The sequence below is a fragment of the Gavia stellata genome, chromosome 17 (assembly GCF_030936135.1).
Source record: "Gavia stellata isolate bGavSte3 chromosome 17, bGavSte3.hap2, whole genome shotgun sequence".
Classification (NCBI taxonomy): Eukaryota; Metazoa; Chordata; class Aves; order Gaviiformes; family Gaviidae; genus Gavia; species Gavia stellata.
In genome coordinates, this window is record NC_082610.1 from 12035046 (window position 1) to 12061480 (window position 26435).

General features: G+C 38.1%; 1 protein-coding gene across 3 annotated transcripts in view; it reads left to right on the forward strand.

The window, feature by feature from the left end:
• GALNT18 (polypeptide N-acetylgalactosaminyltransferase 18) overlaps positions 1 to 25912 on the forward strand; it is a 232430-nt gene extending 206518 nt beyond the window's left edge. For 2 of the 3 annotated variants that reach the window (XM_059825813.1, XM_059825814.1), the window contains 2 exons: positions 12441 to 12605; positions 25449 to 25912. In XM_059825813.1, coding sequence (XP_059681796.1) covers positions 12441 to 12605; positions 25449 to 25595 — 312 coding nt within the window. In that variant the 3' untranslated portion in view covers positions 25596 to 25912. Of the gene's footprint in view, positions 1 to 11982; positions 12195 to 12440; positions 12606 to 25448 lie in introns of those variants that run through there. The other variant, XM_059825815.1, reaches the window with a different exon arrangement.
• The last annotated feature ends 523 nt before the right edge of the window (positions 25913 to 26435 follow it).

Below are 26435 nucleotides of genomic sequence, written 5' to 3' on the forward strand. Positions count from 1 at the left end.
AACCTCTGCAAACTTTAATAGTGTCAGGCTTTTACTCTGAAAAATTACTAATTCTAACCTGGGAAAGCACTACCACTGAGCAGCACAAGTGGCAGAGCTCCGTAAGAGAACTGCTTACCAGTGAAATGGCAGCACTAAATGTTCTGTATATGAAAATGCACAATATACCTGCAAGTAATAAGCCTTCAAGATGGCGTTCCCAGATGGCAGTATGTCACAATCTCAGCTGTACGACAATTCCTGAAGCCATGTGAGAAACTAAAAACTGAAGAAAATTGTCTATGCAAGTGCTGTACATCTGTGCCAAGTTTCTCTCGCATTTCTGTGTTTAAACAAAGTAAAATTCTTTTCCTTGTTTTGGTGTGTATTTTGAGGTCCTCTGCTGCACTGCAGAGGTTTTTCTAACTAGTCACTGTGTTAGAACATTGATAGTACTCCAGATAGCTAGTGCTGCTCATCTCATGCGTCACCATATTGTGTTCCTAATTAATTCACAAGTTTAATAATACCCATAATAAGACTTTTAGAGTATAATTATTTAAAACCAAACAGTGCAAGGTTAGGAGGTCAAGTGGGAGGTTAAAACTGCTGCTGAAGGAAACACTGCTAATAGGACTAGGTGAGACCTTCAGAGCTTCCCTTTTGTCAGAGCCACGACAGACTGTGGGATGTCCTAGGCTATTACTTCAATTTGCACATTATTTTCATTGTATTCAGCCCGTTGTAACTTAAGTCTCTAATTGAGTTCTCTATAGCTTGGCTTCAGCTACTCTGCTAGCCTAGACTAAATGGAATGACAGGTAGCCCACCTTCCCATAAAATCTGGAATGATCTTAAAAATCTCAGCACAAAGCACCTTTCACAGTTTTACATTCTCTGAGTCCTGCAGGATCTTTAGGTTCCAGCTTCACCTCAGTCTCAACAAGATGTTCCACTTGTGTTCTGACTGCAGCCTTTGTAGAGTAAAATCAGCATGTTTTCATTTAGGTCACTGTATTGATGCCACTTGTTATAGATCATCTATAAAGTTTATCACATGCAAAGGAAAGTGGGGAAAGACTCTTGGATCCTGACAGTTCATCTGATTTCAGTGGAATTATGTCAGACTTAATTTTAGGTTTGCTGTGAATGAATCAAGCCCCATTCTTCTTGCTATGGGATTTACTCCTTTGCATGTTGTAGAAGCAGACTAAAAAACTACTACGTTTGCTGAGACTTTTTAAGACCTTAAGAACAGTTGCTTTTGTATTTCAATTTGTTCTTCTCTCACAGGTGCTTGCAAGGAGGTCACTTTATAAACTCAAGTTTGACTGATGAACTCTTGTGGGTGTTTTGTTTTGTGGGGAAAAATAAGTATGTCCCTGCTGGTAGCCTAAACAAACAAACAAACGAAAGGTCATCAGACCTTCACTAACTACCTTAGGTTGAAATGTGCTGCCTTTTTATTTTCCCTTTCTGGACGTGATGCCTCACTTTCATGTAGATGTTTTAATGTCTGTATTTTACTGTCTTCAGCACCAAAATAAGTAATTTTTAGACAATTTTTCTTGTACTTTTATATGTTGGTGTCAGTGTGGTACCTCTGGAAACCTTAAATCAAATATACGCATGACCCTAAGAAGAATGGGTGAGATTTGGATCTGGCTCATCCGAAATTAGAAACAGATTTGTGATTACTTTCAGTGGAGCCAGGAGAGCCAGTAGGCATAGGGGTTAAGTAGCATCTGTAGGGAGCTGGGAATTCTTCTCAACGTTGTACATGTAAATACCTTACTTCGTCCCCTTCACAAAATGCTAAAAGTTCACAGCACTTGTGGAAGCCAAGAGGACCTCTGTATCCATAGTCATTGCTCACTACCATACAGGATTAAAGATGACAGGACTGGATTAAAAAAAAACCAAAACAAACCAAAAAGAACCCCCAAACCCTCGAGATCAAGATGTTAGTAGAGTATCTTAAGAAGGTGTGGCACTTGCTTGTAATTTGCCTGACTTGACTTATGAGTTGCAGATACAACATTTTACGAAATTCAGTTTAGAAAAAGTAATAGTAGTAGAAATAACACAATTTATTTTAACAAACATTCAGAAGGTTATACCACTAGGAAAAACATATACATTTTTTCTGAGAAGTGATAAGCTACCTGCTGCATCCCTGGCACTACTTTTTTTATTGTTATGCTTATTTTAGTTCTAGGCATCCCAATAATGACTCAGAAATCTATTATATTAAGTGCTCTACAGCTTTATAATAAAAAGTATGCCCTTGACTTGAAGAGCTGAAGTCTACAAATAGAATGTTAGGAACAGGAGATTGTGGCAGAGAGGAGAAGGGAATGCTATGAGGTACTGACATAGTACTCTTGGAGTAATGCTTTTGGTACATCAGCAAAATTATTGTTTGGGGTTTGGTTTTTTTGTTTGTTTTTGTTTTTGTTGGGGTTTTTTTTGAGACATCTGGGCAAAAGGGAAATTCCATGAAATGTGCAGAGGAAGATAAGTTCCTTGGAAGATGCCAGCATTACTTCTCCTAGCTTCCAGGATATTTGCTTGAAAAATGTGACTAATGAAGGCTAGCGTCCTGATCTAATTAGGAGTTGGAAGATAACGTATTGATACTTAGTAGGCTGATAAGTAAAAAGAGGAGGGTTTGAGAAGGGCTTTGAAAGGGCTTTGAAAATGAAGACAAGCATGGAAAACAGAACAAATGGAAGGATATTGCCTTCCTGAAAGGCAACTTGAAAACCAAGTTTTCAGGAGCATTCAGGATGGATTTGAAGAGGGCGTGAGTGTTGACATCCCTGAGGAAAGCCAGCAAGGGTTGACTTGGAGTGGAGAAGCTGTATTTTAGAGATGTTTTGCAGGGAAAAAAAGTCTGTATAACAAGATCTGATGACTCTGGAAGAAGTTCAAGAAGACGATGTGTGTTATGTAACTGCATGATTACCTGGACATGACTATGCCCATAGTAGCATGAAGCACTTGGGTGTAGCTGTGAAAAGGTAAAAATCTGCTTTTAAACCTGTTGGTGCTGAGCTACCAAATGCTTATAAACAGATGACAATGAACTAGCTCAGATTTTAATTTGGCCAGAAGGGGTCAACTCTGGTGTAAAGTATGGACCAGTGCATCAGCATATGGAGACGACAGCTGAGTTTCTTTGCAGATGAGTGTGTTGAAGAAGAAGAAAACAGGGTTAGAAAGACAAGGGATTCTGTAGGAATCCACAAAGAAAACTGTGAAGGGTAAAGAGGGATTAGTGTGAGAGGGAAAAGGAAAATTCAGATAGGACAAAGTCACAGGAGCCGTAAGACAGCATGCTTTTTTAAAAAAGGACACAGTTGTCTATGCTAGAATGGTTCTGATTTTTTTTTTACTGCCTTTTATTTTTTTTCCCTGTGGAAGACTTGTAGAGCTCTTGTGCAGAGATAAGAGCGAAACCAAGAGAAGCTTTAGGGAGTGAATCAAGTAAAATTTTAATTTAGCTAGGTTTTGTTAATTCTGTAGTTACCAGCATTAGGAAAACTACAGAAGTAAGTACTGAAAGCATATATAAAAACTATGACTGACAGTTCTATTCAATTTAAAAAGTGGAGCTTAAGTAACAGGATTTTTATTTGCTTGTTTTAAAGAAAACCAAAGCAGAATACCAAAGTAGGCAACAGCAGAATTACGTATTCCATTTATTCCATTAATTTAAATTCCATTAATTTAAATTTAAATTCCATTAATTTAAATTTAAATTCCATTAATTTAAATTTAAAAGTCTGGCATTGAGTTCCTGTCTGTTTTCTATTAAAATAATGTTAACATTTTTGTGTCTTTAAGCCTGTATTTATAGCATCACACTATATTATTTAATGTTTCTGAGCACCTTGGCTTTATTGCTATCAAATATTGATTGCTGCTTAGAATTCAGAAGTTAATTAGTGCACTGGCATGAAGAAGAGCAAGTAGGTCAGATAATCAGTATGCTGGTGGGTTAATTCAGTAGTTACACATCTAAACACTGAAGTGAAATAGTGAGTAGTTTCCTTCTTACATGCTTTACAATTTAAGTATAAATTATAGTGTTGCTACGCTTGGTATACTAGCTGTTCATCAGCTCATCAGTAAGCCAAGTTTCACAGTGAATAGGTCCTAAACATTGCTATCATATGGTTATAATTGTTTTAAAGTTGTATCATCAGGCTGTACCAGCTGAAAACCTACGTCAAAAAAATAACACAAATCTTCTAAAGGTTGACCTATAGCTTAGGGGTAACTTTCTGTAATTCTCAGCCTGTGTTCTTATGCTTGTACTTCTTCAGCAGTAAGTCTCTTAGGGCAGCACAAGATGCAGCAATGCTGCTGATTGTGGCTACAGGACAGCACAGCCTCTCCCTGCTGCCACCTCCTACATGAATAGTAAATGAGAAAACACTTGATTTTTATCTTAGTGATGTAGTTGTTTGTGTTACTCATAATGAACTTGGATTCTCTGCAGAGTTTCTTATCAGGGTTGGAAAGTTCTTTCATTTAGATGTGTTTATGTAAGAAGAAATGCTGGAATAAAAGTCAGGAACAATGTATATAGCCAAGTAACAGCAATGTTAGCTAAATCTGGATTTACTGGAATCCACCAGACTGCTCTTTAGCTGGAGTTGTAGTGAAGTATGAATCTGCTGTGAGACTTTGGACCTAATATGTTAATATATTACTCCTGACAATAAATGACTTCATGGACTCATTTGAAGAAAAATACGGTTCAAAGATGGAATAAAGTAGTGTTGAATGAGGCTTCTTATCCCTCGTAGTTATTATGCTGAAAGCAGGGTAGCAAATAAATACTGCTGGTGCTGAGCATTAAGTTTGCTCATTATAAATGCAGAGTCATGTACCAGTCTCCAGCGTGATTTCGTCTGGGAACATTGCCATAAGGATTACAAATGGCTTTCAGCCTGAAAATTGGTGTATATTGCTTTAAACTTCCAGTGGGGAGTTGGCAATTTATCCTTCAGATAATCATCTTGTGTTAAGTTGAACATCTTACTGTACCTTTTTGCTACATGATAAACCAGCTCCTATGAATAATTTACTGCAGCTGGCAACCCTCTTCAGCTCTGAAGTCTTTATCAACTCTGGTGGCTTTTCAAAGTTTAGTAATAAACTTGGAGCCAAAAATCTCATTGCATTTAAAGTCAGCAGAATGTCAGTGTTAATTGCAACGGGAATCACATTTTGACCTTTTAGGGCAAACTTCTCATGAATAGAAACTCTACATCGCATGATTGTGAGGACAAAGCTGTGTGTTTGTGTCCAAGTAAGCAGAGCTCATTTACTTTCCCTTGTACTCTAAAGCGTCATGGTTTTTTGTGCAAATTTTATTTTGTGTAGGTGTTTGAAGTATTTTCACTAGGCAAAAAAGTTGGCTGAATTACCTGGGCCTCCATTGCTCTCATGGCAGATGTAGGATGTGTTCTGTACTGCACCACTGCAACACAGCACATAAGATGTGAGTATCCCACCAAAATTATCGTTCTAGCCCTACAGGAAACCTGCCACAGCAATCCAGTTGGTAATTTTCTAGGAAGAACAGCAAGGCCTTTCAGTTTGCCAGGCCCTGACTGACTGGCTGATCTGTGCCAGTGAAGTCTGTCCCAAGCTTTTGGTCCGCTCCATCTGGCTAGGCTGAGCCTCGCTGCTATTAAGAAGGAATTGAAGTATTGAAGTAATTGAAGAATTCCCCCTGTGTAAACAAAGGTCGCCAAATCTTGTCAGATGAGCTCTAACACCAGGAAAGAAGTATCTGCTACATATGTATGATAGATTCAGTATGCATTCTTACACAGATCTGCTTTTTGCCATGCCCACTTTATGCCTCTGGCACTTGCATGTGCTGTGCACATGTTTTTCCTAGCGTGCACTAGCTTAGCAGAGAATGAACTCTTTGGCAGTTAGATGGCTGGCTGTACAAGTGCTATTTCAGGATTACAGCTGAAAGCAGAATTTGCCTAGGAGGAGATAGGTGGAACAGAAGGGCAAAAGGACCCCTTGTTCTGAATGTAACAAGTGAGATTTAGGGGGAGACTGCGAGTCCAAGTGTGAACTCTCCTTTTTCTCTTCTATGCCGATTTGCTACATGCAATTGCATCAAGAGGGAGGAGGAGTCCCTGCGTTCCCCAGAAATAAGCAAGGGAATGGCTTGGTCCAACAGCAAATAAAGCATGAAGCTGCTTCTCCTTTATTCTGGAGTTTGTCTGAGTAGCAGTACTGTATACAGCTTTTGTTTTCATTGCAATATTGTATTGTAAGAAAAAGTTAGGCTTAGAATACCAAATAGAAAAAGCAACACAGCAAATTAGTTCACCTGAAATGCAGGTGGGGAAAATATATAGGACACCAAATTTTCACTAATAGTTCCTAGTCATTATGAAGATTTCTTAATAATCCTAGGCTATGCAGCTCTCAACCAGCACTCATTCATGTTTTCATCTTTTATCTGTCTCTCTAGGACAAATAAATTTTGTTCTTAAAAAAAAATTTTTAGAAAAAATAACAAGTATGCCTTGACTAAATCATCAGGGGGCTGAAGCACCTCTCCTATGAGGACAGGCTGAGAGAGTTGGGGTTGTTGAGCCTGGAGAAGAGAAGGCTCTGGGGAGACCTTATAGCAGCCTTCCAGTACTTAATGGGGGCCTAGAGGAAAGATGGGGAGGGGCTTTTCATCAGGGAGTGTAGTGATAAGACAAGGGGTAACGGTTTTAAACTGAAAGAGGGTAGATTTAGATCAGATACTAGGAAGAAATTCTTCACCATGAGGGTGATGAGGCACTGGAACAGGTTGCCCAGAGAAGCTGTGGATGCCCCAACCCTGGAAGTGTTCAAGGCCAGGCTAGACGGGGCTTTGAGCAAGATGATCTAGTGGAAGGTGTCCCTGCCCATGGCAGAAGTGTTGGAATTAGATGATCTTTAAGGTCCCTTCCAACCCAAATCATTCTATGATCTTATGATTCTAAATCTCACTCTTTCACCTTAGGAAGATTTTGGGAACCATTTTATTAGTTTTATTAATGTGATACCAATCTCAGTTTGCTTTTCTTATATTTTGTCTTAATGTGAATAATCAGAGAGATTATTAGGTGGAGCAAACAGGAAATGAAGCAATGGCCTTAGATAGGACACTTCTAGGAAAATAAATTCAAGAAAGCTATGGAATTATTGGTCCTTTAGTTGGAAGATGCCGTTTTACAGGCACAAGGATATTTGCAGGCCAAGTTTCTCAGCAGATATAAACCCCCCACACCTTTTACAGTCCAGAGGAAAATTAGTTATGAAGGTGATTAGTTATGAGGCTCTTCTCCAAGAACACTAGAGAGGCTGAAACAGAAGCATTGTAGCAGAGACCTATGTCAAGCTTTGAAGGCAACTGACAAGCTTTTCTTCAGACCCAGGTATGAAGTTTTTGTTACTTTAATCATTTGTTTGCTGTAAACCTTCAGATTAGTAACACCAGGTTTTGTTTTGAACAACTTCTTTTCCATCACTTTAATCTGCTGCGAGCCCCAGGCTTCCAGAGGAAGTTTCTTGAGGACTCTGAATGCAGCTGGACCTGTAGAGAGGGCCGGGAAACCACGCAGCAAGTGGCAGCCTCCAGACCCAGCCTGTCAGTGTGTGAATGGCACTCATCCACCCTTGAAAAGCACTTGGTGGGAGTGTGGTTGAAGGAGATGTGGAACTGCCTAAGGCTCTGGCCGCATGTTGACTCTGACACTTTCCAGATCACAAATCCTGCCCACATTTTTACAGAGTTTCTAACTGACAGTAATGCTGAATCCTTATAATTTCACTTTTTGCGCAGATAAGTGCCTTTTGTCGAACCTAACTGATTTCCTGAACAAAGGTGCTCCCTTCCAGTTGCCCAGGAGACATAGCTGTATCAAGACTGTTATGGTAAAAGAAATAGACGGTAAAGTGCTGTGGGCTAGAACAGACTCATGAAATGTAAGGAGGCTTATTTTGTTACAGAAAATAAGGGAGGGGGTTTTTTTTTAATCATGTGCTTTGGTACCAACATCCAAGCAAGACTTTTTTCTGTGGAAATTCAGCAGCTCCTCAGGGAGTATGTATGTGATGGTGATGTGAAAATGTGTGGTTGTGTTTTGCTGAGGCTGCGTCTTCAGTGAAAGTGCAAAGGAACTTTGAATGAACGCTGTAAATCAGCATACAGCGAGTGTATTGACTTCAGTGGAACTAAGCAAATGTTTGGCTATTGAGTTTCCAGTCCCTTGAACAAGGACTGCTGTGACATCTGCTATTGTAGCAGAAATGAAAGGTCCAAGTTCTCAGTAAAAGTTTCAAAGTTACCCTAATGACTTAGTAGTCCATATTCAATAGTCAGTCATTTGAACTTCCAAGAAAGTACTGGAGGGAGTGATCAAAAATTGCTTTACTAAGTTACTGCAAAATTTCTGTCTTGTTGTGTTAGTTGCTCGTGATGTTCCAATATTGTAGGAACACATGTGCTGGTAAAATGTGTTTTGCCTGTTATCTTTCTAAACAGAAGTGCCTCAGTTGTCCATTTTGTGCTGAAGTGGACTGCAAAACAGCTAGCGTACTTATTGATGCTTGGTAAAAGCATTCTCTTGAAAAGTACTGCTGTGGGCATTTATCTGTTTAACAACTGATTTAAATCGCAAGTGCAAACTGTTTTTTATAGGGCTACACATAAGATGATAAAACATGAGCATGGTTTTAATCTGTAAAATCGTATTTTACCTGCAGGTGAATTTAAAATATGATCAATAAAAATTCATACATGTGCATACGTAACAAGTACATTATGAGATGGTAATTCAGTTCATGTAACTCAGCTGGTTATCTCCTACTGCCCATTCCAGAAAGGTAATTTGTGTACCACCTTTAAACTAAAAAACCCCAAAACTAAACCACAAAAAAAATCAACCAACCAACCAAAAAAACGCAGAAGTATTTTGGAAAATTAAAATAATCAAATAGAAACAGGGAGATATAGTGTGAAAGCAATTAAAATACTTTTCTTAATATATGAAATTATTTAAAGGGAGGCTTTACCGTGGTTTCGTGTTTAATAGCTTTAGGTTTCAGACTAGAAGAGCATTTCAAGTTTTATCAGTACTGTCACTAGTTAATTCTGTTTTACCAAATGGATGTCATCCCTTCATCCTGACGTAGTTACTATTATGCTGTCTCAGTGCAGGGACTGTTTTATTCTCAGGTTGTGGGAAAGGAGCCAGGGACTGTCCATATGTTTTAAGAAAAACTTTCTGGCCAAGTGCAACACAAACAGATACCTTGCTGTTTGCTAGCGTGCTGCTCAAGTAGAATTTGTAGAGGGTATGTGCTTTTGATGTGATCCCTCCATTAGAAAAACATAGTAGTAAAATTACCAGGTTTTGCAGTGTTTTTAATTCTGAAATAAGATATGGTATTATTGGATAAGATAGTAAAATATTTATAATAATTAATATATAGAATAATTAAATTATAGCCATATTACTGGATAAGCAAAGCAACATCCTGAAAGAGCCTAGTTAGCAGGACTAACTGCCACTGTACCACAGTCTGTTCCAGTTTGAGCTTATTTATTTTTACATGCCACTTAAGAACTGAAAGGTGTCTTTCCCAATGCTAGGTGAGAATACAAGATTTCACACCTCTTTTTCTAAACTGATCCACGATGAAAAATGAAGTGATATTGGCAGGTAGGGTGAGCTCTCTAAAGATAAGCAACAACCTGCTAATTATATCTATTAAGCATAATTGCATTTGGTTGTTCTGTTCCTGTATAGTTTTGCTGACAAACAGAATTCAGTAATTCCCCCAGCCAGAGCCATCATTCTGCTTCTGCCCAGAAAGATGCTCAGACTGAACCATTGCTGATTTGACATCAAAAAAAAGCTGGCGGAGTTGCACTATGAATTGGGCTTGCTTTATCCAGGAAGATGAAATGATTACCTTCAGGCCGCTCTGAAAGGCCGAGGAGACTGAGCTAGTAAAAACAGCTCAGCCCTGAGGGTTTGCAGGTACATGACTTTTTTTGCACAAGCAACCCTGAGCTATAGTGTGGACTTCTCAGTGTTACTGCCAAGCCTGCTCAATTGTTTTCAGTGACCAATGTGTAAGAAAAAAAAAAAAATTAAAAAAATGCAAAACCCCTTGGTTTTCTTCTACGATGTTTTCTGTGGTGACAATGTGCTGAAAAAATGGTATTAACAAATCACTACCTATTAGTAAAAAATGTCAAAAACTGACAATATCCCTCTCATTTTTCTAGTAGTAATTTTAGGTAAGAGGCAAACGAGCTGCAACAAAATGTTCATCTGCAGAGTCAATGTGTCCTAACAATTCCCTTTAAAGATCATCTTGATCTTACTGCCTTGCTATATTGCTACCTCAGTCTCTCCAAAAAAAGCATCTGGATAGATCTTAAATGTATCTAAAATAGTTGCTGTTGGTCTGTCTGGAAAGTGCATTCTAAATGTTTATTGCTCTTCTAAAGCATCAGTTTTGTTTGCAGGAATGTTAATTATGTGACTTACAGATGGAGTCTGTTGGGGTGTGGTCTTGTTAGTCCTTCCACAGTACTTACAGTTTACTTCAATCAGTAATAACCAACTATTTTGGAAATGTGCGCTGCTAAGTCCTTTTATTTACCCTTTTATTCTCCTGTAAGGCATCACTGAACTACTGAACTTTTTTCTGTTCAGACTCTTAAAACCTAGACTCACCTCAGTTCAGCCAGCTCAGATTTCTATTGTTATTTCTATGCGGTGAAAAGAATGCAACTTGATGAGGGGGGTCAAATCTTTGATTAATATAAACCATTAATAGCAACTTCAGTAACTTCTATGCAACTATGTCAGTTTACATTTGCTGTGGATCTGCCCCAGCAATGTTCCAGGAGGGTAAACAGAGGACGTAGTACTGCACAGAACACCACCATTTGTTTTGATCTGTATTTAATCCCTGCATTGACGGATTTCAGCGTTCAAAGTTGGTTTTTTTACATTAAGCTCCCAAATCTCTCCTCAGTACTGGTTTGTTCTGTTTTGCTGCTTTCTCTCCTATTTGCAATCAATATTTTGTCAGAGTTTTCACAAACAAGAATATGCGCATATAAAACAAGCTACAACATCAACAATTAACAGATACCAGGAGATAGTACCATCAACCTCCAGGAACGGAAAAGATTCCCACATACACACAGCATAATTTCCAGCTCCCCTTTTGTTACGGACACATAAAATGGATACAGTAAGATGTCAGGGACATTAATTTGGTGCTTCTGTCCAGCTCTTGTCTGCTGTGACTCTGATGCCACTAGAGTTGTCAAAGCCTCACACCTACCCTTATCAGATAAGGCTGCTAAAGCATGATGTTGCCATTTCATCTTTCTCATGGTCCTTTCAAGAAAAAGGTCTGATTTTAGCAAAATAAATTCTATTTGTGATTAGCAAACAGACAATCCCGGCATAGTCCTGTGTTACCTTTCTGGGCGTGTATGTAACCTGTTATCTTCAAGAGGACACATTATTGACTCAGTCTAGCAAGCTCACCTTCCTTCCCTTTCTGTTTGTTTCTTCTAGAGAAACCTCCCACATATCTGTTTATGGTCAGAGTGGAAAGAATTTGTGTAATATAATAGTCTCATGCCTTCCATCATAAGTGTAATCACTGAAGCCTATGAGAGCACTCCTTTGCTATAAATCCAGAGCAGCCAGTGTCTGGTCCCTTTTTCCAGTCTCTTGTGTCTGTGTACATTGACATACACAAAATAAAATGAGAACAAATAGCCTGAAACATGGCCATTCTGTTCTCTCCTGCCATGTGTCTGTCTGTCACCAAGTGCTAATAACTTTTTATTGTATATACTGGATTCTGGTTAGCTGCCTGAAATTTGGGGGTTTTTTAGCATTGGTTTGTAGAAAACCTTCATTTATCTTTCTGTCTGTCGTATAAAAGATTGAGATCCTTCCTGCTGAACTGCTGTGTTGCTGTTTGCTTTCTTACCTCTCCAGTCAGGTATTATCCTCAGATGAAATAGTCTAATCAGAGTTGATGGTAATACTCAAACTAACCCCACTTCCTGCTAGAGGGTGTACATCTTGCTCTTTGAAGACCCACGGTGCATGACCATAGGAAACAGAAGTAAAAAGGCGCATGATGAGACAACAATCAGTTTTGTTTGCCTGTTTCCTATTAAGTAGTTAACTGGCGTTTACTTGTTGGTAACAATTAATTGTTAATTTAGAACAACTTTTAAAATGTTGTGTTGCCTCCTGCATGAAAGGAAATAATTTAGAAGCCACTATGGGGTCAGCCTACTGCTATTCAGCATATTTATCTTTGCCATTAGCTTTTTGGTAAAAGTGCTGCTTCTGTCTAGAGGCTACAAATCCTGTTTGTGCTTCCTGTTGCAGAACGTTTATTACACAAGCAATCAGCAGCTCCATGTGGGTGTTCTGAGTCCCACTATCGACGATGATGACAACAGATGCCTGGTGGATGTGAACAGCAGGCCCAGGCTCATTGAATGCAATTACGCCAAAGCCAAGAGAATGAAGCTTTACTGGCAGTTTACTCAGGTAATTCTTACTCAGCAGACATTTCAGAAAGTACAAAAACTCTGTTTCTGTATCCAGAGTATGAGTAATCTGTTTACTAACAGAACAGAACCAGATTTATCCTTGCTTTCTTTGCACAGGGCCAGGAAGCTATGTTTACTTTTGATCCCAATGTCAGCTACCTCAGGAGGTTTTAAAACTTGTACTGTATTTTCTGAGTTCACAATAAATTAGTTTCTAAGGCAGAGTGACTGCTACAGAATTCTCTCTATCCAAAAAAATTAAAAAAGGTGATTTTTGATAGAGTCAAATGCAAAGTAACCTATTTAGGAACAAGAAAAAGAAAGCTTTGTTGTTGTTGTTTGTTTGTTCGGAAGTAGCAACTCGGAAAAGGGCATAGTGGGTCTATAACAGACTCATCATGAGCTACTTTTGCAGTTCTTTACTTAAAAAGGCTAATGCTTCTATGTGTGTGTGTGTGAGAGAGAGAGATAAAAAGAAGTGCAAGTAAAGGCTAAGAAGTGATTTCACAGTGATGAGAATGCCAATAGGGCACTTGACTCCAGGCCTGGTGTCCACACTTCATAACTGATTTAGAAATACAAGGGAGAGCTATAAGGAAGCCACAAAAGTTCTGGGGCTAGAAAACACGTTCTGCGATATAACGCTTATGGAGATAATTCTGTTCAGTTTAGCTAAGAGGAAGTGGCAAAGTGACTCAAAGCATATCAGTGTTTCTATAGAGGGACACAGGTTATCCTGAAGACAAAACAGGTTCCAATGGTTGGAAACTAAAGATAGTCAAATTTGGTCTTTCAATAAGATTTTCCTAAGGTAAGAATTAAGACATTGGAACTTTACCATGTCACGTACTGATGTGTCAGTTGCTTAGGATAAATAAAATGAGATTACAGTACTTTCTAAACCAAGTAAATCATTTAGCTTCCGTGAAAAATTTAATAGCTAGTGTGTTTGGCTGATCACAGTTGCTCCTCTGCAGTTTTGAGGTTACAAATCTAGTACTCCAGCCCATGGGCTGAGGCTCATCATTAAGGTAATTTTTATTTGTGCATTTAATTTTTCTGTATCATCCATGTGAGTTTGCAAATATCTTTTCTGCCAGCTCATTAGGTTTTTTTTCTTTGACTTCAACAGCCGTGATCAGTATATTTTAGGACATTGGTAATACAGTTTAGCATCTCCCTTAGTGCAGAGAGCATTTGCACAGTAATCAGTAAAGCATACTATTAACATAATTTGTAGTTATACTTGAAAGTAATCCAGATCTGTGTCTTTAAAGGGTAGCTCTCAAGCAGCAGACCTTAAATCCCTAACCTGGAAAGACATCCCAGCTTTCACTTTCAGTCTCCTCAGGGGCAGAGTTTTAATTATGTCTTCTCTCAAATTGTAACAATTGTCTCGTCATGAGGGGGGTGCCTTGCTGTGGCCATCTCTGCACTTGATTTTTGGTACCGTTTTTAAAAAGTATAATTAACATATTTATTTAAATAGTATTTCAGTAACATTTTAGTACTGTCCACCTATTCAGTGATTGCTCTGTATAACCCAACCCTTTGGTGACAATTAATGGTTTCTACTCCAGAAAACTGCTGCTATTTTGTAAATCTGATTTGGGGGGCAGCAGTAGAATGCATTGATAATTCCACTATTAAAAGCTTCAAAAATGGTATTTAACTACTTTAGGTTTGTTTTCTGTCTGTATTTCCATTCCATGTTCCAAATATAACCTCCCAATGAAGGTGCAACGCTGTTAAACTATTTCCATTCCATGTTCCAAATATAACCTCCCAATGAAGGTGCAACGCTGTTAAACTAGATTCTATGGACTGTACTTAAGTCTTCTACAAAGAAACTTCTGCCCAGGAGAAGTGAAAGCTAATTAGTTGTTTCCTTGTGATAAATTAAGAAACAAATGAAATAATTAAAAGCTTGCTGTTCAAAAAGGATTTTGTTAATACCCGATGCAATTAAAATGCCCTTATTTCTCTAACATACAGCATGGTACACAGCCCCTTGTACATTCTGTAAGTTAGAAGAAAGCTAATGAGAGTAATCAGGGCCTGCCAAGATCAGCTGATGAACTCCATTTGAAATGCTCTCATTTAGTCTGGTGAAAGGATGTGTTTCTGTGAAAACACAGGAAGCTGTCTATCTGAAGAGAGTCTTTTTATTACGTTTTTAAAGCTCTGGTATTTATCTTTCATATTATGCAGTGAGCAGAACTATTGAAAATAAGCAGGACTGTAAGTATTGATGCTTATGTAGTCTTGACGTTTGTGAAATACTAATTAAATTGTAGATGCTGGTCACAGCTTTTTATAGACCCTCCTTTGGCTGCAAGTATGCTTTGACTTCTCTGGATTCTCTAGGCATTCAACAAGAACGTCTCATGATATAGATAATTAAAAATACAGAAGTGGAAGTAGAGGATTGTCTTAGAAAGGGCATGGGAACATGACTTACCAACCAGAGCAGGATAAACCAATTGAACTAGATATCCCTGACCAGCACAAAAATCAGTATTTGCCCTGCGTTCCAGACATGTATCTTAAAATTTGAATGAGGAAACTCTCATTTTTCTGCAAAACACGCTATATTCTGAGAGGCACCATGATAGTCTGTGGTGGGAGATGGACTTCAATCTGGTTGATAGAAGACTGTACAGCTTTTTGGAAAAAGGATTCTTCAGGTAACATTTTCCTCCTCCCTTGCATTGTTGAAATGGAATGATGAGAGAAATCCTTATGACAAAAATAGAAAACAGGGGTCATGCTCAGCTAGGGGTCTTCCTTCTGTAGATCTATTATAGAATTATTTAATTCTTAATTTGCATCTTTGATTAGAAGTGTGTGTATGTATGCATATATATACACACGTGTGTGTATGTATAATAGCAAACTTGCTTTCTTTTTTTTAAATCTATCTTCTACTTTGGTTTTAAAATTTTAATTTATGTGGCTACCTTCAGTTGTAGGCAGGTGAAGGCAGACACTCAGATGTCCACTGCTGCCTTGTGGAAAAAATAGTGGCTTAATGGGCATTCATATGGAGGGAACCACCACCAGTACCTCAAACTGTTTTCATTATACATCATGCTGGCTGACTGGACAGAGGCCTTGGCAGACTTTGTGGGATCTTTCTGTACAGGACAAACTTGCATTAAGCATTCAAAGCTTGTATTATGTGTTTGTATAATCAGGATCTATCTGAGCAAATTTCCATGCTCCACAGTTTTGTACAGCTGCCAAATGCAACAAGACCCAATAAAATCTAGGTTTCAGTGACATTCTTCCTCCCAAGGCTTCTTCAAGTGTTTATAACTGTAATTATGTCAAATTATGTAAATTAGCTCTGAAAAGACTCTCGTCAACTGGGTAGTGTTGTAGAATTTTATTGTTCAGGTTTTTTTGTCAAGTCTTCTCTTAGGGAAATGTTTATTTTGGGAATATGTTTATGCTGAAAAGTCTTCTAGGTGTTTGACAGTTTACCTCGTTCAGTCTGTCTCACCCCTTTTTCATTTAATCAGAACAAAATTAGACCTTATAACAAAATAGTAAGTAATCACCAGAAATTACACAAGGCAGAGAGGATTGGAATTCCAAGAATTACATGGTAGTAAAATGGTCAGAATTTTAGTAAAATATTAATTTAAACATAGAAGCTGCTCTGGTGTCATGAACCATTAGGAAAACAAAAACTAACCTCAGTTTGCCATTGAGTTCCCCTTATTTAGTACTCAACAATTAATCCTGCTCGCACTCGATGGTGAGCTCTTTACGGCAAGGAGCAGATGCACATGCGGTGTGCGGGCAGCAGCAGTTTGCTTCCCCCCCTGTAACCAAATGCTTGCAGGGAGCATCAAGTCAGCAGCACACATGCACAACAGTCACTGTCCATGTGCTCAGTAAAGCTGCTGTCCTTGGGACGGCTGTAGTGATTGTGTTACGTGGTCTGTTGCGTGACAGAGAAGGGGCTCTGAGATGTAGGAGATGGAGGCCAGTGCACCTGGATAGGTAACTCCTTGGAACATCTTTCAGTAGAAACTGTTTATGGCCAAAACCATGCTCTTCTGAACTGACTATCTGATACTATTAAGCTTGTTCTGTGTACTAAGAAGTAGTGCATTCTAAATAGTGCAGTCAGGTTTTTTGGAGTGGGTGGGGTGGTTGGGTTTTTTAAGAAGTTTCTCAGTCTCCAGTCTGATTTTTCAGGTTTACTGCTGCTAGAAAGGCAGTTGTGACATAATGCCTGCCCTACCAGTGAAATTCATCTTTACATACATCACCTGGGTGACAGCAGGTCATCTAGAAAGTGTGCTTAGGGCATGCAGCATAACAAAGGCAAAAGGAGGAAGTTTTTCTGTAATTACTTTAAGTGTCTTCATGTTTATATTTAGTTGGCTAGGGATGTGACTGTTTTTTAATGCTTCTAACCAGACTAGCTATGCTGTCATTATTTGCTGTTGTGAGAAACGTGACAGGTAAGGGCTCTGTGTAAAAAGAGGTATAAGAAAGGATATGTGGCAGAGCTAAAAACCTAAGAGATTAATCATTTTAAGGCTGTTCCATGTTGAATTCTTTTCAGTACAGCAAGCTCTGTTAATTTGAGTAATTCAACTTCTAGCGTGGTTGCCATAGAAAGGGTAAGAAGAGTATACATCGATAGGGATGGCCACTCATCACAGACCTCGTGGAAGGGAGAGGCTGTGCAGAGCCTATGCCAAGCACTGTCCTGTACCCATAGCCACTAGCAGTAACATCTGCCTGCAATGCTAACATTGCTTTTACATGTCATGGAGAATAGTGGTGCTAGTCAGTGCTGGAGGTTTCCACAGGAAATCTTCCCGAAGTGTTCAGAGGGGGTGGTTTATGCTATCCTGAGAAGCTGTAAATAAAATTTGTTGCTGACAACTGTAGTTACCATATATATAATTTCCCAAACATCATAGTAGGAATTGCTTTGGAAGAAAAAGGGAAGACAGATGAGAGCAAATTAATTACTCAGTTGTTACAGTATTCCACAGATAAACATGACGATTCAGATCTCATTTAAATAGGTATTAGATAATAGATAGATTAAGTAGATACTCTCTGTAGCTATATAAAGAAAGAATAGACCTTAAAATTACTGAAAGCATTTAAATCTTGTTCCTCCTACAGATTTTGGCCTTTGCAAGACAGTCATTCTGAATTATTCTTACCTGCCTTTATCTTATGAAATTAAAGGATATGCAATACTACTGCTAGCTAGAACCATTACCCACAACCACATCCCAAACAAGTAAGGGAATGCAGGGTGCAGACTGTGTGGCAGGATTAAACTGGTGGCCTGTATATGCCACCTTGGTGAGCATACACAGTGCAGAAGTGGAGGCTAACACCATTAAACAGCAGTTTCCTTCTAATGTCCACTCCCAGTTTTCAACCCATACATTAGCCAAGGACATTAGTGTACAAGAGGGATTAATTTCAGCAGAGCTGTGTGTCTACAGGAGCAACTGTCCCCATGAACTTCTTCAGATTCTTCCATTATAAGAGCCACAGGGCAGAAAACCAGCATCATTAATTTATCAAGAATTTGAATTTATGCTCTACTTTTATCAAGTGTATTTGCGGTATAAGACATGCTGTACTGCTATACAGCTATATAATTACGCAGTGCTATCTGCCTGGCAGCTTAGAACAGAAAGTGCTTGTGATCCTGTTAAAAGAAATACAGAAATGTAAAGAAAATAAAGAAATATAAAGAATAACAGAACCTAATTATTCAGTTAATTGAGCCAACAGACTAGGGTAAGCTCCGTATTTTTAGTGAGGCTATCCGATTTTTAAATAACCAGTGTTGCCAAGTGTTCAGTTTCAAACCTCAACCACAGAAAAGCACTTCTGCAAACCCCAGGGGCCCCAGTGCAGTGTTGGCATATGGGTCCAGTACATCAGCAGCACTTTTTTTTTCTCTATACTTACCTACTCTTTGCCTGTTTGTGATCAAATATTACCCTAGCTTGCCTGTACTTAATATTTAACTAACTGGATAACTGCACAAGGTGTTACACCTGGAAGACAGGAACTTGAACCATTGTTCTGCTTAGACATGAGAAAGTGATAGTTAATGTTTTAATTTTCCTTTAATTTGTCCCTAATTCATGTGCAGCTTAACCAATATTCTTGTCATATTAAATGCTTTTTAAAAACAGGTGTATTGGAGTATTTGGTTTTTATGCTCCTTGAACTATGTTTTACTATAAGCCTACAAACGCTTTAGTCCCATTTATGCAGAATGGAATTGTTTAGAAATACAAAAATCTGAAAGCATTCAATCTTTTCCCATTTTGAATACTTGACTTCAACTTAAATATGAAAATGTATATGCAAAACACATGCAGAAAAAATATTAAATACAAATATTTCTATATAATATTGTGTTTTAACAGCTAGTCTTAAATTTGTTTTCAGTTATTGCTGTAGTTAGTAGTAATGAAAATTTCCGTATGTAAGTTTAGTCGTCTTTTCGGAGTAATTTTCTAGTAGCAAGTTTTAATCTTTGTGAATTAGGTGTAGAACTTGCCAGCTTGTTTGTGTGTGAACACAGCAGTAAAATGAGCTTTTAGTGGGTGCATTTCAAGTCTATTCCAGCATATCACATTATGCAGTATTTACTCTCCTGAGGACTACATTTAAGCTCCAAAGACACTTGTGCTGAATTAATTTAGAAGGAAGTTAACACATACCCATGTTTTTCCTTCAAAACAGATACCCTATTTGCATATTTTAGCGTATAATTTTAAACAGCACATTTATTTACAAAGAAATTATTTGTTGTAGTTCCACCTGATTTTTCCTAATTTCAGATGTCCAGATAGGCTTCATCCAAAAATTGCATATGACAGCTGCTGCTGATAAGGTGCTGCATGGCATTACAATGACAGACATGCAAAAGAATGGCCAAGTCCAGAATGTTTTCTACAACTTGACTGATAACCAACACTTACCAAATGAAGCGGCTGGGCTTCAGGAGATCTGAGCTCTGTTCTTGGTCCCTCCTTTGCATTACTGGGCCAATCACTTCTTGGGTTCTGCATTCTTCAGCTGGGAGATGGATGGAAATACTTTTAGCATACATCTTTTATTATTTCTAACTTCCGAGACAAAACCAAAACTCTGTCCTGATCAAATCAGTAGAATTTGCATCTTTAATTCCACTGGAGACAAGAAGAATATGTATGTAAGCAGGGTTTGGCTACCAAGTAACACCCTACAATCCAATATGCAAATACTTGAGAAAAATGTTCATTTGGAAGGCAATTAAATCAGGATGCACTGATGATATATATGACAAGAAAAGAGGGTTTGTTATTTAGTGAGATGCTCAGGCCATCAAGTCTGGTATCCTGAACCTCACAGTGACAATGCCCAGTATAATAGACAAAAACTATATTATTTCTATTATTGTCTCAGTAAACTGTGCAAGGTTTGTGCTACAAGGACATTCCTTTCCCAGTATCAATTATAATCAGCTAACATATTTGTGTCGTTACTAGGGAAAAAGCCATTTTCGATAACTAGATACTGTGACCAAAGTCCCAAAGACCCCAACTTAAATTCCCATGTTAGAATATGCAGATCGATTGAAATACTAGTGCAAATTCATCTCTTAATTTTCCTCAGTTGGCACTCAATTTGTTTCTTGGTCTCTAGAGATTAGTTTAATCATAAGCATATAATGACAATGCAAGCAGTTCAGTTTCTGGGTTAAAATGAGTTAGGAAGCCTTCATATTGAGCACTCAAATTAGAAAACCTAGACTAACTGAATACACCACACACATGAAGGAAATAAAATTGTGATTCAGTATTTTTGTTTTCCAAAGAAGTTACATTTTAGTAAGAGTTACATCTCAAAGAAATAGGAATGCGTATTTTCGCTCATCTAAAACCCATAAATCTTTGGGAATCCGTTAAGATGTCTAGGGAAAATGGCTCTTCTTTCCTAGGGATAAATATAAAAATCTTACCTTGTGTTTTCTAATTATGCTGAAAGGAGTTTCTTATTTGTCTGGCTGAAGATGAATAACTAGGTATCCCCTGCGCTAAGGCTGGTAAATAATAATGTGAACTTTTCTTCTTCACATTCATTTTCTAGGTATGCTATGTTAGAACAGTATTTTCATCCATAAGGAGAAAAAGAGAAAGAATAAGGCAGTAAGGTGCTCTTAGGCATGATCTTCAGGTGCATGCTGTGAATGGATTTTCATTAGCAAACTAATATTGCATCTTGTGCATACGCAGAAGTTGGGGGGGAAGACATGTTAACAAGAGTTCTGCACAGACAAGCAATGCAGAAAGTGCCTTATAAAGCAATGTAACATATACAGAAGTGATGATTGCTTCAAAACCAAACAAAAAGGCAAAAGCCTAGGAATACACAATTTGCCACATCACAGATCAGAAAATTAATTAACTAGATTAATTACCTCATTTAGAAGACTGCCATAGGCAATGTGGCAGAAATGAGCTCTATTCTGAGCCAGCAGTTCACTGTATCACCAGGAGGATTCCCTTCTTGACCCCTAATGTGCTCTCTTCATGAAGACTGAGATTGGATTTGTCTGAATGATCATCTCAGAATGCCTATAAAAAAGTTGTTTTATCAGTGCTCTTAAAATTAACTCAGCCCACTAAGAACATCTAGTCAGTCACTGAACATTGATGCCTGCGACAATGAATTCAACAGGTTTCCTAATGCCCACATAAATCACAGTAGAGTTAGAAATTTGCAAAAACTAACAATCCTTTTTTCCTTAAAGTTCATTCACCAGTTTCACACTGGTATTCACAGGTATTCATACTTTTTATCACTAAAGTCAGATCCCACTAATTTTCATTTACATCCTAAGCAAAGTCCTTTTTTTATTTCATTTTAGTATATTTTGTAATTCCCCACCATCTGAATATTCCATCACACTTTAAAGCCTCTTTGTTGCCTTTCTCTGTCTTCTACTTTAGACATCTTGAAGCAAGCCTAGATCAAGGCAGATAAATCAAGCCTGACTTGTTTGCAGAAGTCATTTATATGTAATCTCAGAATGAAAGAGAAAAAGGTAACTTTTCTAAGCTTTTTACAAAATGTATTTGTAAAACATGCAAATAAAGCCAATGTATCCAGCATTTCCAGCTTTTCCCTAGCTATATCATAATATTGTTTCTCTACACAGGCAGCTACTGGATGGCACAATCCATGAAAAGAAAGATTATAAGAAAATTTTTTTTATTTTTTAGTTGGAGCAAAATTACCCTGAAGAAAACATCGGTGCAGAGCATTAACTTTGGCTTCTTTTCTATAGGTCAGGTCTCACTCAAGACTCCAGAGATGGTTTAGAAACACAGGATTTACCTATATCTAACATTCCTGTTAGTAGAAAAAGGTATAAAATGTAGCATTTGTTGTTGTTATCATATATAGTGTAGAAACACATCTTAAGTTTCAATTCAGAACTTTAGATTATGAAACTTAGAGCACTAAGTAGCCAGTGACTACTCAGTACAGCGGGTTCTGCATTGATGGTTTTCTTAATGCTACCAAGTAGGACAGCAGGCAGTATATGGCAAAACGAAGACTCAGGAGAGACACTTACAAAGAGCATCCCCTTTAAAAAGTGAGGAAGAAAATTCAGAAAATGTCAACCTGTGAATCATCTCTCACCAACATGCATTTCTGGAGCTTACCCTTTTATGACTGTCAGTTCTCAAAATGGCGTTCAATTTATTTCTAAATTAATTGTCCTGTTAACTTGTTACTCAGGACAGCAGCTGTAGTCAGAAAAACCATGCACATCATTATCAACTGCATAGCATAAAGCTAGTTTTTCCTTTTCTACAAATTACTTATTAGGTAATCCTAGCTATCAAAAGAAAGACCAACATTCTACATCATCATCTGGATTTGTTGCCAAAGCAAAACCAAACAATATATTTAGCTGTAAATTCTGCATCTAGCCATAATTATCAGGGCTATGAGTGGATAAAAGATTCCCTTTTTAAACTACTTCCCACTCCCACCCCTCTGGGAACAGTGTTCAGTAATTAATTTAAAAAAATCATATTGTATACCTAGAATATTTGTTTCTGCAGATGTTTTTCTAATAATATGTCAGAAAAATTTCCTGGCCACTGCTGATACAGTAATGATTCGTATTTACTTTCTGAAAAATCCCTAATGATCTTTTTAGTCTGGCTAATGAATTCTACTCCAAAGCCTTCTTCAATTTCCTCAGTTTTATCACCATCTTCTGTAGTAAAATGTGTTTTCAGCTATCATATGCTGAAGAGCTTCTTTGTATTTCCGTGAAGGCTTGAATTTATTTCTTGGTGAGGTATTATTTTCTTAATCTTGCTATTAACAATGGGCCTTTGTAATCTGTTATAAATCTGTGTTTTAGCTGTCATGCTTTACATAAAATGGAGAGAATTAATTCTGTTTCTTCACTTACGCTACTAAGTTAGAAATGACAGGAGAGGTCTAAAAGTGCCACAGGCAGATTCATATCCCAGGTCCAAAAATCAGGCAAGTAATGAAGCTGAATTAGTCTCCCATAACTGGTTAGTTTTCTGACAAGACAGAAAGTGGGACAACTTCTTTCTCTTGCTTCCTTAGTGCAAGATCTGAGCTGAGGGTGTCTTAGACACCAAAACTGAGACAAGGACTAACTGATAAATGGAAGATACAGAACTAGGAAACTTAAATGGCAGCAACACAAGCACCTCCAGCATCATTTGGAAGCCCAAGGAAGTTGATCTCAATTTTGGGTTTATGCAGAAACACTTGTGGTAAACTAATGCCCAATTTAAACCCAGGGAGCTGACCCTGGGTGCCATGCAACACTAAGTCTATGCAGAGGAAAATCATAATCAACAGTTTTCATTAAGAATAGAAACCATATGTTTTGCTAGAAGGAAAAAACCAAAACACCACAACTGTTTCTTTTGTCAATGAAAAAATATCCATTCCCTTAGAGTTTTGTATCTGAAGGACCTACTTCAAAGCTCGTTGAATTAATTTGGAAAAAATAAATCTCACCCCAGTGAGCTTTAGAAAGCCAAACTAACTTGCAGGGGTAGGGCGTATGCTTAGGATAAGGGAACAAACAGCATATAATAAAGCTTTGACTAACTTCCCATCCTAGTTTCTTCAGATTTCTTGTATGTCAAGCAGTTTTATTGCTTATAGATTGCTTGGAGTTCATGCTCCCACTAGACACCCAAATTTAACTACCGTTATTAATATGAATGTCAATAATAGTTATGCAGCAGTGGGAAAATACAGTTCACTCAGCATTTTGTTATGAAGGTATATTAAAATGCCTGCTGTATGCCTGTCTGTCTAGTAAAAGTAATCAGTGAAAATTGTATCTAGACTGCATGTAGGCCTACCAAGGAGGATTTATGGGAGCCTCATGTTTTGATTTTTGTGGATTATTTTAGAAATGGTCTCTCTCTTACTCAAAGCCATATTTAAAACTTAGAGCTTTCAAACCTAATTCTGTATTTCATTAGCCAGGTCCAAAAAAATGTTTTTAGAAGTCACTTCTGAGAGAAAGTACTTACTAAGTGTTAGTGGTAGGCTAGAAGGAGAGGAGACCCCCCAGTCACCTGTCTGAACGAAGCGGAACCTGTACTGAATGGCACGAGCTACCCTTGCCTGAGGAACAGCCTTCTCTGAAAAATCAAACTCAGCATTTCTGTGGGATTTTTTCAATATCCTTGTGATTATAATAGAAATCTGTCACAGTTACGACTTACTAATGCAAGGTATAACACAGACTTGAACAAAACTGATAAGGTGGGTTTTTTTGTATGGGGTTGGGTGGGGTTTTTTTGATAGCAACTATTTTTTTCCCCATTGTACAAATAAGTAATTTAAATGTGGCTGCCCTTCCCATACTTCCACTGTACTAATCTGTACCGATTTACACTCCATTCTTTGATTTGCAGATTAAGCCAGTAATTCTCTACTACACAAGTCCAAGATACTCTAGACAAAGTCAGACTTTCAGTCTTCTGTGTGAATTACTCTGCGTATCTTGGAACAAACTTCCCAGACACTAATGTGTACACGTTATCTATTGTCTTTATTAGACAGGAGGGAGGGTGAAAGAATCCACCGAAACCAGAACTAAAGGAAAAAAAGTAATTTGTGTCACCTATGTAATGATGTAATTGTAATTTAGGTCTATAGTTAACTGTGTAGTAGCCCCAGTGATTTAAGATTTGCTGCAACTCAACAGTGAAGACAGGGCTTTAATATGGCAGTATTAAGCTGAGAATTGAACAGAGTCAATACTGAGAATTAGCAACATACATAAGACTATAAAAAGACAGTTCATTTCAGAATTCAAAGCATAAACAATTTTTTGCATTTCATCCTACATACAGGACACCCCTGGCCAAGGCACTGGTCCTCTTTTGCCTTTTTTTTTTGCTGTTTCAGAGGTGCAGCAGAACCACTAAGCTAGGTAACTGAAGCAAACAGGAAGGCTTTTGGCTCATGGTTGAAAAGCATGGCTAGAAACACAGCTCAATTCTAGGAACCCCATTTGCTGAAATGGCGACCAGGCAATTGAGGCTATTCAAAGCTGCATCAGAGATTAAACCAGCCTGTGACAAAGGGAACCTTCACTCCAAATCCAACCTAGTGCTTTGTCTGTAACGGAAACATTTTTCACAGTAGCAGTGGACTTTAGTAGACAAACATTGGAATATTCTCTAACCTATATTATCACACAGTAGCAATGCAAGTTCACAATGTTTAATCCAAACACCTTTTTTTTTTTCCCCCATCTTTAAAGGGAGGTCCAATCCAGAACCGAAAATCCAAGCGTTGCCTGGAATTGCAGGAAAACAATGAAAATGAATTTGGATTTCAACTCGTCCTTCAGAAATGCACTGGACAACGCTGGTCTATAACAAATATCCTGAAAAGCTTGTCATCATAGCAGACTAAATTTTTTACCTGTTTCTTTTGCTACTGTGTAGCAAATATTGCATTGTTGCCTGCTGTACTGTATTCCTCTTGCCCCCCACCCCCCCAGTTCCTTCTCTCTTTTTGTCCCTTTGATTTTATTTTGTGAGTGTGTGGAAATGGGGTTTGTGGGCTGAAAATAAGACGTTTTTATTTCACAATGATGTTTTCATGGCATTTATAGAGATGTTGAATGACAGGTGATGGGTAGGCTATCCTAAAATATTTTACAATTGTAAATAGGAAACAAATGGAGAATATTTATAACTCAAACTTTTATTGAATAAAAAAGTCCAGACCCATAACTGTCTAGCTGTCTCCATGGAAATCCATTTGGAAGTTAAGTGGTGGTTTTATTGTTTCCATTAACCCAAGCCTGATCTTGGCAAGTTGTTGCTGAGTATCAGTATTCTCCAGACTTGTAAAAAGTCCTACCTGCACACTAGTAGCGACAGCGAGGGAGGATTTTCTCATTTCTCCCTCTGGAGAGGGACCTGTCTCAGTCACTGTAGCTACTAGTGTGCAAATATGGGGGGAGGTGTGGTGTGATGTGTGGAGGTGTATAGGTGTATAATATGCACACATACACTTTTCCTCACCAGTACTGCTAAGTAAAATCACAGAGAGAACCCCAGGGCTCAAGTGAGGCAGGGAGGAGGGTTAATTAAAAAGAAGGAAGAAAAGCTACAAGACAAAAGCAGCAGCTACTAGAAGAAAAATACAAAAAAAACCCCTGACATTTCTCAATGGATTGGGCTCCGTTTCAATGGCTGTACTCTCCTTCCAATTGTTCATAGTTCTTACAACTTCTTTT